Raw genomic sequence first — 12,514 nt, forward strand, 5'->3', positions numbered from 1 at the left:
GAGGGGTTGGGTTAAATGCAGAAGACACATTTCAGTTGTACAACTGACTAGGTGTCCCCTTTCCCTTAATCAGTGGAAGCAAAATAGCCCCTTAAAATCAAAGATCCACCACCACAGTAGCTCTGTTTGTTTTTCTTTCACAATACGCATATTTCTTTCGAGCGGAAACCCACCACTGGTGTGCATAGTCAAAGAGCTCTATTTTCATAGATAAATCAGGGGGTTATAACTAGATAGTTTGTCTGTAGTCCTCTCCTGTCATAGCCCAGTGTCACGACAGTGCCACCAGTGGTATTCTAATCACTGATTTACTGGAATACAACTGTTCCTACAACTGTTCCTAGCTAGTTTGGGGTTTTAGGCTGGGTTTCTGTACAGCACTTTGAGATATCAGCTGATGTACGAAGGGCTATATAAATAAAATTTGATTTGATTTGATTTAGCTGGCTTTGGCATGCACCTTCAATTGGTTTTACAGACTGTGTGTGTGTATACTTCAGACACTGCACTGTATTTCTCAAATTTCTCATCAGATCTGTCTGAGCCTCCAAATCCCTGCACGCTGTGTGTGTGTGTGCGTGTGTATTTGTTCAGGGGCCTGAAACTGCTGCCTGGCAACCTTGACCTCAGCAGATCTTGAGCCCACACTCTGCAGTTATGACTGACTGACTGACAGACACACACACACACACACACACACACACACACACACACACACACACACACACACACACACACACACACACACACACACACACACACACACACACACACACACACACACACACACACACACACACACACACACACACACACACAGTAGGTACGGACTGGTCCATTTCCTCAGAGGTAATCCTGTGATATGGACTAATACCACAGCCTCTCATTATCCCAGTGTTGAAAGACACACACACCCACACCCCGCTGCCAAGAGGATTGCTGGCTTCCACAACACACAGAGGAACTTCCAACAAGGTCACTAGAACTTCTTACAACAGTCTCCTTCACAAAGTCTTTGAGTCACAGGGGTAGCAAAACCTCTCCTAGTTAGTTTGGGTGTGGAGGCTTTTGTTCTACCCCTGATCTGTACTAAATCAGAGATTACTACACTGTAAATATTTATCCCTTTGACATTAGACCAGTGGTGGAAAAAGTACCCAAATGTCATACTTCAGTAAAAGTAAAGATAACTTAGTGAAAGTCACCCAGTAAAATACTACTTAAGAAAAAGTCTAAAAGTTTTTTGTTTTAAATATACTTAAGTATCAAAAGTAAAAGTAAAAGTACAAATCATTTCAGATTCCTTATATTAAGCAACCCAGACAGCACAAATTATTTTCTTTTTTTCCATTTACGGATAGCCAGGGGCCCACTTCAACAGTCAGACATCATTTACAAACGAAGCATTTGTGTTTAGTGAGTCTGCCAGATCAGAGGCAATAGGGATGACCAGGGATGTTCTCTTGATAAGTGCATGAATTAGACAATTTTCCTATCCTGCTAAGCATTCAAAACGTAACGAGTACTTTTGGCTGTCAGGGAAAATGTAAGGACTAAAAATTACATTATTTTCTTTAAGAATGTAATGGAGCAAAAGTAAAAGTTGTCAAAAATATAAATAGTAAAGTAAAGTACAGATACCCCAAAACACTACTATAGTAGTACTTTAAGTATTTTTTACTTAAGTACTTTACACCACTGCATTAGACAAAGGACAATGTGATTTTATTGTAGGTGTGGATGGCTCCTTTCATTTCGTGTGTCTGTTTCAAATACAGTGTATGACAGACGGGAGACTCTGGCGGCTCAGGACAGACGGGAGACTCTGGCGGCTCAGGACAGACGGGCGGCTCTGGCAGCTCTGGACAGGTGGGAGCACCTGTAGGGAGAAGACGGAGAGACCGCCTGGTGCGGGGGGGCTGCCACCGGAGGGCTGGTGCGTGGAGGTTGCACCGGATAGACCGGAACGTGAAGGCGCACTGGAGCTCTTGAGCACCGAGCCTGCCCAACCTTACCTGGTTGGATCCTCCCCGTAGCCAGGCCAGTGCGGCGAGGTGGAATAGCCCGCACTGGAATGTGCTGGCGAACCGGGGACACCATGCGTAAGGCTGGTGCCATGTATGCCGGCCCGAGGAGACGCACTGGAGACCAGATGCGCAGAGCCGGCTTCATGGCACCTGGCTCGATGCCCACTCTAGCCAGGCCGTTACGGGGAGCTGGGATGTAGCGCACCGGGCTAAGCACACGTACTGGGGATACCGTGTGCTCCACCGCATAACACGGTGCCTGACCATTACGACGCCCTCTCTCTCCATGGTAAGCACAGGGAGTTGGTGCAGGTCTCCTACCTGACTTCGCCACACTCCCCGTGTGCCCCCCCAAGACATTTTTGGGGCTGCCTCTCGGGCTTCCTTGCCAGCCGTGTTCGCTCGAAGCGCTGGCTCCCATTACCTGCTGCCTCCGCTCTCCTGGCTGCCTCCACCTGTTCCCATGGGAGGCGATCCCTTCCATCCAGGATCTCCACCCATTTGTAGCAACTTGTCTTCCAAAATGTCCTCCCATGTTCAGGAGTCCTGAGATCGCTGCTGCCCGAAACCCAGGCTACCTAAGTATAATTCTCAATCAGGGACAACAATTGACAGCTGCCTCTGATTGAGAACCATACTAGGCCGAACTCAAAAACCAACATAGAAAAACAAACCCTGACCATACTAAAACACAGACAAAAACAAGGGAACTAAGGTCAGAACGTGACACACCTTTGCCAGCGATTACAGCCTAAAATCTTCTTGGGCATGACGCTACAAGCTTGGCACACCTGTATTTGGGGAGTTTATCCTATTCTTCTCTGCAGATCTTCTCCAGCTCTGTCAGGTTGGATGGGGAGCGTCACTGCACAGCTATTTTCAGGTCCCACCAGATATGTTTGATTGGGTTCTAGTCCGGGCTTTGGCTTGGCAACTCAAGGACATTCAGAGACTTGTCCTGAAGCCAGTGTTGTCTTGGCTCTGTGTTTAGGGTCGTTGTCCTGTTGGAAGGTGAACCTTCGCCCCAGTCTGAGGTCCTGAGCACTCTGGAGCAGTTATTCATCAAGGATCTCTCTGTACTTTGCTCTGTTCATCTTTCCCTCGATCTTGACTAGCCTCCCAGTCCCTGCCACGGAAAAACATCCCCACAGCATGATGCTGCCACCACCATGCTTCACCTTAGGGGTGGTGCAAGGTTTCCTCCAGACTTCACGCTTGGCATTCAGACCAAAGAGTTCAATCTTGGTTACATCAGATCAGATAATCTTGTTTCTCATGGTCTGAGAGTAATTTTATATGTCTTTTGGCAAACTCCAAGTGGGCTGTCATTTTCCTTTTACTGAGGAGTGGCTTCTGTCAGGCCACTCTACCATAAAGGCCTTTCTCCCATCTTCAAAGAGGAACTCTGGAGCTCTGTCAGAGTGACCATCGGGTTCTCCCCCGATTTCTCAGTTTGGCAGGGTAGGCAGCTCTAGGAAGAATATTGGTGGTTCCAAACTTCAATTTAATAATGATGGAGGCCACTGTGTTCTTGGGGACCTTCAATGCTGCAGACATTTTTTGGTGTCTTTTCCCAGAACTGTGCCTCGACACAATCCTGTCTCGGAGCTCTACAGACAATTTCTTCAACCTCATGACTTAGGTTTTGCTTTGACATGCACTGTCAACAGTGGGACCTTATATAGACAGGTGTGTGCCTTTCCAAATCATGTCCAATCAATTGAATTTACCACAGGTGGACACCAATCAAGTTGTAGAAACATCTCAAGGACGATCAATGGAAATAGGATGAGCTCAATTTCGAGTCTGAATACTTATGCAAATGCGGTATTTCTGTTTTTACTTTGTAATTGTGGGGTATTGTGTGTAGATTGAAGAGTGTGCAAAGCTGTCATCAAGGCAAAGGGTGGCTACTTTGAAGAATCTCAAATCTCAAATATATTTGGATTAGTTTAACACTTTTTTGCTTACTACATGATTCCATATGTGTTATTTCATAGTTTTGATGTGTTCGCTATTATTCTACAATGCAGAAAATAGTACAAATAAAGAAAAACCCTGGAATTAGTTGGTGTTCGAAAACTTTTGACTGGAACTGTATGTGTGACATTTCTTTTGATTCAGAATGGACCATTATCATGCACCTGTATCGAAACAGGGGCAGGGGAAAAAATACATGTCATTTTTTGACACCACACTCCAAAAAAGCAAGTTCTGCCAGCTCTAGTTTTGCCTAATCTTGATTGGTGTCCAGTCGTATGGTCCAGTGCTGCAAGGAAAGACCTAGTTAAGCTGCATCTAGCCCAGAACAGAGCGGCATGTTTTGCTCTTAATAGTAATCAGAGGGCTGATATAAATACTATACAGGCCAGTCTCTCTTGGCTAAGAGTTGAGGAGAGACTGATTGCATCACTTCTTCTTTTTATAAGAAACATTCATGTGATAAAAATCCCAAATTGTTTGCATAGTCAACTTACACACAGCTCTGACACACACATTTATCACACCAGACATGCCACCATGGGTCTTTTCACAGTCCCCCAATTCAGAACATATTCAAGAAAGCGTACAGTATTATATATAGCCCTAATTGCATGGAACTTCCTTCCATCTCATATTGCTGAAATAAACAGCAAACCTGGTTTCAAAAAACAGATAAAGCAACACCTCTCGGCACAACGCCTCTCCCCTATTTGACCAAGATAGTTTGTGTTTATGCATTGATATGTAGGCTACGTGTGCCTTTTATTTTTTTTATGTAGTTCTGTCTTTGTGCTGTTCTTGTCTATTGATGTTCTGTATTATGTTTCATGTTTTCTGTGGACCCCAGGAAGAGTAGCTGCTGCTTTTGCAACAGCTAATGGGGATCCTAATAAAATACCAAATACCAAATCTATGCTCTTAAATAGAGAATGGAGGACGTTTTCTCCCGTGGTTTATTTTCATGCCAGTCAGGTAGGCTATACTCCTGCTGTAAATATAAGCAATGTGCTTACTATTAGGAAAGTTGAGAAATAAATATAGTAGGCCTAGCCTTTGGCAAGCTGATGGGATCGTCCTCTTTTTATTAGTGGCTTTAACTCTGTTTTCTCCCGCAATTGCACAGCTTGTAGAAATGTTGCTCAACATGAGCTCATGGGCTCTCATGAAGTGTTTGATTCAATTTTAAAAAATATTTGCATTGATGTCAGAGTGATTAGAGGGACAATAGAGTGCTGAGTACCAGGCAGTTAGCAAGTTTGTTAGCATGCCAATGACCAGCAGCAGCATCAGAGCTTGGAGAAGCACAATTTCCGTGACTAAAGGTCATGTGGAATTTGACTGCATTCATGACTCGTGACCGCCGGTGAGGTGGTAATACGGTCACCGCAACAGCCCTAGTTACGACACTAGCTGTCACCATAGCAATCACCTTGGCCCCGCCTTGACCTGACATGCCCTCTGTTGGGACAAACTTACTGCTGTAAGATGGTGTTGAAGAGTGAAGTCTTACCTGTAAATGGGATCCTGCATTACCATCATCTTACTCTCATCCCATGTCCATTCCTTCTTCTGTGGAAAGACAGAATGACACTGGTTTAGTGAGGAGTGTGTTGAAGAGAGTCAGCCAGGGGTTTGTGTCTGTTAGGGAAGTGTGTGAGAGAGGCTAAGGCGGAGTGAGAGGAGGTCAGGTCCTCTGTGAGGTACCTTTACACCTACATCAGACACTTTAAAATTAGGCTGTCGCCACTAACTACCACTACTGTAATTTAACACGGTGTCTCAGATTGCCATGGTAATTAACTTTGACCTTGCTGGGCTGGATGTTGGGCTCAAGGACTGGAAATATTGATTATACTGAGCCAATCGATCCACAATCCACAAGGTGAATACAGCAGTTATCTAGCTGTGATGTTCCATTTAGATATTCTGCTCTCTCTGTCTCTTTCGGTCTCTCTCATCTTCTTCGCTCCCTCTCTCCTATCTTTCTTACTCACCAGTCGTTCTCTTTGGCCGCTTTTTTTTCCGTTCTCTCTCTATCTCTTTCTCTCATTCTTTCAGTCTCTCTCTTTCTCTCACTTGCACTCTTTCTCTCACTTTCCCTAGCTTTCTCTCGCTCTCGGTCTCTTTCATTATCTCTCTCTGTCTTTCTGTCATTCTCGCTCTCTCTTTCTCATTTTCTATATTTTTCTCTATACTGGGCTTCATCCCAGTTTACTGAGATAATATATATGTCAAAAGGAGAGCGATTGGAAGTATTTCTCCATTTGATTTTCATTTCCCCACCAACACACTATTTCCGCTCAAACATTTATATTTTCATTCCTCCATTCGGTGAGATGTAAATGAGGCAGTCTCTGGACGAGTTGAAATTTCATCCCTGGCCAGAGAGCAGGCTGAGAGACAAAGCAGACACAACCCATTAGAGCCCCATTCAAACCACAATACCTTTCATTCACTGTACAGCTCATAATAACAATAAAAACACCAGTTCACTCCAGCTGTTTAGAATAATACAACCAGAGCATCTGGGTCTGGCAGAGGCACTTACTGTCTGCTTAGAGGGCCTCACCAGAGTCTGAGGCGCTTCGCTCTTTTATTCCACAGGGGTTATCGAGGGCAATTATCCTTCACGGTCTAGTGGTCACTTCCTCTATTCCGCCCTTCCTCCTCTCTCTATTCCCTTTCTCTTCCTTCTATATTCTTTCCTCCTTTTTTCATTCCCATCTTCCTCCTCTCTCTGTTCTCATTTTCCTCCATAAGTTATATGGTTCCCATATAAAGGTAAGGGCCTTGGTCTGTGTGGACTCTAAAGGGTAATCCATTCTGCACTAGAATGACTTTGATATAGAAGACTTGCTGGCAGTTTGTGTTCAAGTATTGGATCTCATTCTCCCACTCCACTGACTGCATAATTAATGCCACATCCACAGAGTTTTTTTGGGCTGGGATGTGTAGGGAGGTGAGATATAGGCCATTGGACCCCGAGGAGGAGATAGGCCGGCGCACCCTCGCGGTCATGGAAGCATCCATTGGCATTTAGAGTGGGATAGAGTGGAGAAATGCACAGCACACACACACACGCATGACTTGTCCTTTGTGTGGTTTAACTTAGAGGTGTGCCCTGGAGGACCACTAAGAACAATGAAGGCCTGCCTGTAATCAGTGTGAGGGAGGGAGGGGGAAGCTAATGCAACTAGGGGATATTTATACCCAGGCCACATACCTCCTCTTTGTAGCCATCCTCCACCTTCCACCCATCCTCTACTCCTCACCATTGTTAAAGGTTGTTAAGGCTTGTTAAAATGTTCTACAGAGGCTAAATGCATTACATGTTTCTATAGAGGTAAGTGGGCTTGGCAACTAAAACCCTCACAAACTTTTACAGATGCACAATTGAGAGATCCTGTCGAGCTGTATCACCGCTTGGTACGGCAACTGCACCTAACGGTCTGCCTAACGCATTACCGGGGGCAAACTACCCTCCCTCCAGAACACTTACAGCACCCGATGTCACAGGAAGGCCAAAAAGATCATCAAGGACATCAACCACCCAGCCACTGTCTGTTCACCCCGCTATCATCCAGAAGGTGAGGTCAGTACAGGTGCATCAAAGCTGGGACTGAGATACTGAAAAAGAGCTTCTATCTCAAGGCTATCAGAGGCTGCTGCCTATAGACATAGACTAGAAATCACTGGCCACTTTAAGAAATGGAACACTAGTCACTTTGATAATGTTTACATATCTTGCATTACTCATCTCATATGTATATACTGTATTCTATACTATTTTACTGTATCTTAGTCACATTAATAATGTTTACACATCTTGCATTACCCATCTCATATGTATATACTGCATTCTATACTATTCTACGGTATCTTAGTCCATGCCGTTCTGACATCGCTCGTCCATATATGTATTCTTAATTCATTCCTACTTAGATTTGTGTGTATTGGGTATATGTTGTGAAATTGTTAGATATTACTTGTTAGATATTACTGCACTGTCGAAGCTAGAAGCACAAGCATTTCGCTACACCCACAATAACATCTTCTAAACATGTGTATGTGACCAATACAATTGGATTTAATTCATAGCCCTCAGTCGCTGCCTTGAGCCGTATATAACTGATTTGTACAGTCCTCTCTTTAGAAAACACTGGCTGGAGAGAGGAAAGAAAGGAGAGAGAGAGAGGAGAGAGAGAAGAAGGAGGGAGAGGAAAGAACGGAACATCTCCATAAAGGACTCTAAACAATCGAAGGTCGAGGACGTTAGGAGAGTAGGAGACATCTGCTGAATACCAGTGGCTTCTTTATGCTTGTTTGCATACCAGGGATTATGACTGTACTTCTAGCTTGGCTTTAATAGTGAACTGTAGTAAAACTGAGAGACAGGAGAGAGGTCACCCAAGGTAATCTCAGTCTAACTACTGGCAAGAATTATAGTAAACCTAGCTCAGTGTAGAACTGCTATAAAGAAAACTTTTATAGAAATTAGACGGAGAGAGAAAGACGGGTGAGTGGAATAGGGGACGCATTTTTAGAAAAGGACGGATTTGCTCCTGTCCTGCACTCTACCTTGTCTCATGCATTGTTTATCAGGGCACAGATTCACTCCTCTCTTCCATTCTACCCTATCTGGAACGTTATTTAGCAGGGCACAGATTTGCTACTCTGCCACTCTACCCTGTCGGAAACATTAGTTTAGCCAGGCACATATTCACTCCTTTCCTTCACTCCATTCACACCATGTCTGGAGCTTTATTTAGCAGGGCACAGATTCGCTAATCATTCCCTCTCGCTGCTGGTGACAGGATTTGAATTCCACTCACTCCTTAACAGAATCCCAGGATATGACACACCTCAGTAATGGCTGAGTGGGCACAGTTTGACAGCGGAGGTTAGAAACAACACAACACCCATCCACTCTACTCCCTGCCCCTAAGTTCCAGACAGTCACAAATGTAAAGATATTAACAGGTTGCAGAAAAATAAATAAAAGACTCACTATAAACAGACTCACTTTTTTATTTTTTCTTAGTGCCACCTTCACTCCATCCACTGAGACTATGATGTTGACCTTCTTCTTCTTTATGTTTTTCACTTTGAATTCATACTGTGGAAAGAAAGATTGATTAACATTAGTAACGATATAAAAATGAGAGATAAATGGATTCACTTTTAATTAGAGAAGAATGGATGAACTTTTCAATGGTAGTTAGGGATACTATAGCTATCACATTTTGTAATTCTGGTGCCGCTCTGCACACACAAGCTTGTTAGCTAGCTAGCTCTGGTAGGATTCTATTAAATTGACAGGCATGACTAAACAGTCTACAGTTGAAGTCGGAAGTTTACATACACCTTAGCCAAATACATTTAAACTCAGTTTTTCACAATTTCTGACATTTAATCCTGGTGAAAATTCCCTGTATTAGGTCAGTTAGGATCACCAATTTATTTTAAGAATGTGAAATGTCAGAATAATAGTAGAAGGAAAGATTTATTTCAGCTTGTATTTTCATCACATTCCAAGAGGGTCAGAAGTTTACATACACTCAATTAGTATTTGGTAGCATTGCCTTTAAATAGTTTAACTTGGCTCAAATGTTTTGTCTAGCCTTCCACAAGCTTCCCACAAAAAGTTGGGTGAATTTTGCCCAATTACACCTGACAGAGCTGGTGTAACTGAGTCAGATTTGTAGGCCTCCTTGCTTGCACATACTTTTTCAGTTCTGCCCAAAAATGTTCTATGGGATTGAAGTCAGGGCTTTGTGATGGCCACTCCAATACCTTGACTTTGTTGTCCTTAAGCCATTTTGCCACAACTTTGGAAGTATGCGTGGGGTCATTGTCTATTTGGAAGACCCATTTGCGACCAAGCTTTAACTTTCTGACTGATGTCTTGAGATGTTGCTTCAATATATCCACGTCATTTTCCATCCTCATGATGCAATCTAGTTTGTGAAGTGCACCACTCCCTCCTGCAGTAAAGCACCCCCAAAATATAATGCTGCCACCCCCGTGCTTCAGAGTTGGGATGGTGTTCTTCGGCTTGCAAGCCTCCCCCTTTTTCCTCCAAACATAACGATGGTCATTATGACCAAACAGTCCTATTTCTGTTTCATCAGACCAGAGGATATTTCTCCAAAAAGTACGATCTTTGTCCCCATGTGCAGTTGCAAACTGTAGTCTGGCTTTTTTATGGCGGTTTTGGAGCAGTGGCTTCTTTCTTGCTGAGTAGCCTTTCAGGTAATGTCGATATAGGACTCAATTTACTGTGGATATAGATACTTTTGTACCTGTATCCTCCTGCATCTTCACAAGGTCCTTTGCTGTTGTTCTGGGATTGATTTGCACTTTTCGCACCAAAGTACGTTCATATCTAGGAGACAGAACGCGTCTCCTTCCTGAGCGGCATGACGGCTGCGTGGTCCCATGATGTTTATACTTGCATACTATTGTTTGAACAGATGAACGTAGTACCTTCAGGCGTTTGTAAATTGCTCCCAAGGATGAACCAGACTTGTGGAGGTCTACAATTTTTTGCCTGAGGTCTTGGCTGATTTCTTTTGATTTTCTCATGATGTCAAGCAGAAGTACTGAGTTTGAAGGTAGGCCTTGAAATACATCCACAGGTACACCTCCAATTGACTCAAATTATGTCAATTAGCTTCTAAAGCCATGACATATTTTTTCTTTATTTTTTCAAGCTGTTTAAAGTCACAGTCAACTTAGTGTATGTACATTTCTGACCCACTGGAATTGTAATACAGTGAATTATAAGTGAAATAATCGGTCTGTAAACAATTGTTGGAAAAATTACTTGTGTCATGCACAAAGTAGATTGCCACCGACTTGCCAAAACTATAGTTTGTTAACAAGACATTTGTGGAGTGGTTGAAAACAAGTTTTAATGACTCCAACCTAAGTGTATGTAAACTTCTGACTTCAACTGTATCTGTGCCATTCACTTTGAACTAGACTGTTTTTATAGCATAAGCAGTTGTGAGTAGATGTGCTTGTTTTGAGATCAAAGCAAGAGTTACATATAGCGAAGTGCACATTTGTACATTTGCTCATATCCTTTGCTAGATAGTGAGTTGTTAGCCCAGTCATAGATCATTTGTAGTCAGCAATGGGGGAGTGATTGCTTCCTACAAGACATCAAAATGGTGTGCATTTCTAGAAATCATATTTTTTTGTCTTAAATGAGAAATGTTGTATTTTGAAACAGGCTTGAATAAATTGACCAAATTACCACAAATTACCAAAAGTACGTGGACGCCTGCTTGTCAAACATCTCATTCCAAAATCATGGGCATTAATGGGGATTTGGTCCCTCCCTTTGCTGCTATTACAGCCTCCACTCTTCTGGGAAGGCTTTCTACTAGATGTTGGAACATTGCTGTGGGGACTTGTTTCCATTCAGCCACAAGAGCATTAGTGAGGTTGGGCACTGATTTTGGGCGATTAGGCCTGGCTAGCAGTTGGCATTCCAATTCATCCCAAAGGTGTTCGATGGGGTTGAGGTCAGAGCTCTTTGCAGGCTATCAAGTTGTTCCACACCAATCTCGACAAACCATTTCTGTATGGACCCCAATTTGTGCACGGGGGCATTGTCGTGCTGTAACAGGAAAGGGCCTTCCCCAAACTGCTGCCACAATGTTAGCAGCACTGGAACAAAGGGATCTAGCCTGAACCATGAAAAATAGCCCCAGACCATTATTCCTCCTCCATCAAACTTTACTCTATTGACACTATTCATTGAGGCCAGTAGCATTCTCCTGGCATCCGCCAAACCCAGATTTGTCCGTCGGATTGCCAGATGGTGAAGTGTGATTCATCACTCCAGAGAAGGCGTTTCCACAGCTCCAGACTCCAATATCGGCAAACTTTACACCACTCCAGCCGACGCTTGGCATTGTGCATGGTGATCTTAGGCTTGTCTGCGGCTGCTTGGCCATGGAAATCCATTTCATGAAGCTCCCAACAAACAATTATTGTGGTGACATTGCTTCCAGGGGCAGTTTGGAACTCGGTAGTGAGTGTTGCAACCGAAGACAGATGATTTTTACACGTTAGGCGCTTCAGCACTCAGCGGTCCCGTTATGTGATCTTGTGTGGCCTAACACTTTGTGGCTGAGCCATTGTTGCTCCTAGATGTTTCCACTTCACAATAACAGCACTTACAGTTGACTGGGGCATCTCTAGCAGGGCAGCAACTTGACTAACTAACTTGTTGGAAAGGTGGCATCCTATGACGGTGCAACATTGAAAGTCACTTAGCTCTTCAGTAAGGCCACTCTACTGCCAATGTTTGTCTATGGAGATTGCATGACTGTGTGCTCAATCAACACTGGCTGCCTGCTCTGAGTCTGAGGCTGGGGCCTGCCAGGAAACTCATCCTCTGCTTAACCCTGAGGAAGAGGAATAATCTGCTGATCACTACCTTTTACCAGGCCAGCGGCTAACAGACAACTGGGATCAATTGACTGGCAAAG

The 12,514-nt window shown here is 43.7% G+C and overlaps 1 protein-coding gene across 1 annotated transcript in view; it reads right to left on the reverse strand.

Annotated features, from left to right (window-relative positions):
- The window catches only part of LOC139407969 (dystrophin-like protein 1), a 257,732-nt gene that overhangs the window by 136,938 nt on the left and 108,280 nt on the right, over nucleotides 1-12,514 (reverse strand). Inside the window, exons 3-4 of the mRNA XM_071151829.1 lie at nucleotides 9,034-9,126; nucleotides 5,521-5,579 (exon numbers count right to left, since the gene is read on the reverse strand). Of these exons, the coding sequence (XP_071007930.1) occupies nucleotides 5,521-5,579; nucleotides 9,034-9,126 (152 nt within the window). The remainder of the gene's footprint in view (nucleotides 1-5,520; nucleotides 5,580-9,033; nucleotides 9,127-12,514) is intronic.

This window comes from Oncorhynchus clarkii, chromosome 4, assembly GCF_045791955.1.
Source record: "Oncorhynchus clarkii lewisi isolate Uvic-CL-2024 chromosome 4, UVic_Ocla_1.0, whole genome shotgun sequence".
In the NCBI taxonomy this organism is placed as follows: Eukaryota; Metazoa; Chordata; class Actinopteri; order Salmoniformes; family Salmonidae; genus Oncorhynchus; species Oncorhynchus clarkii.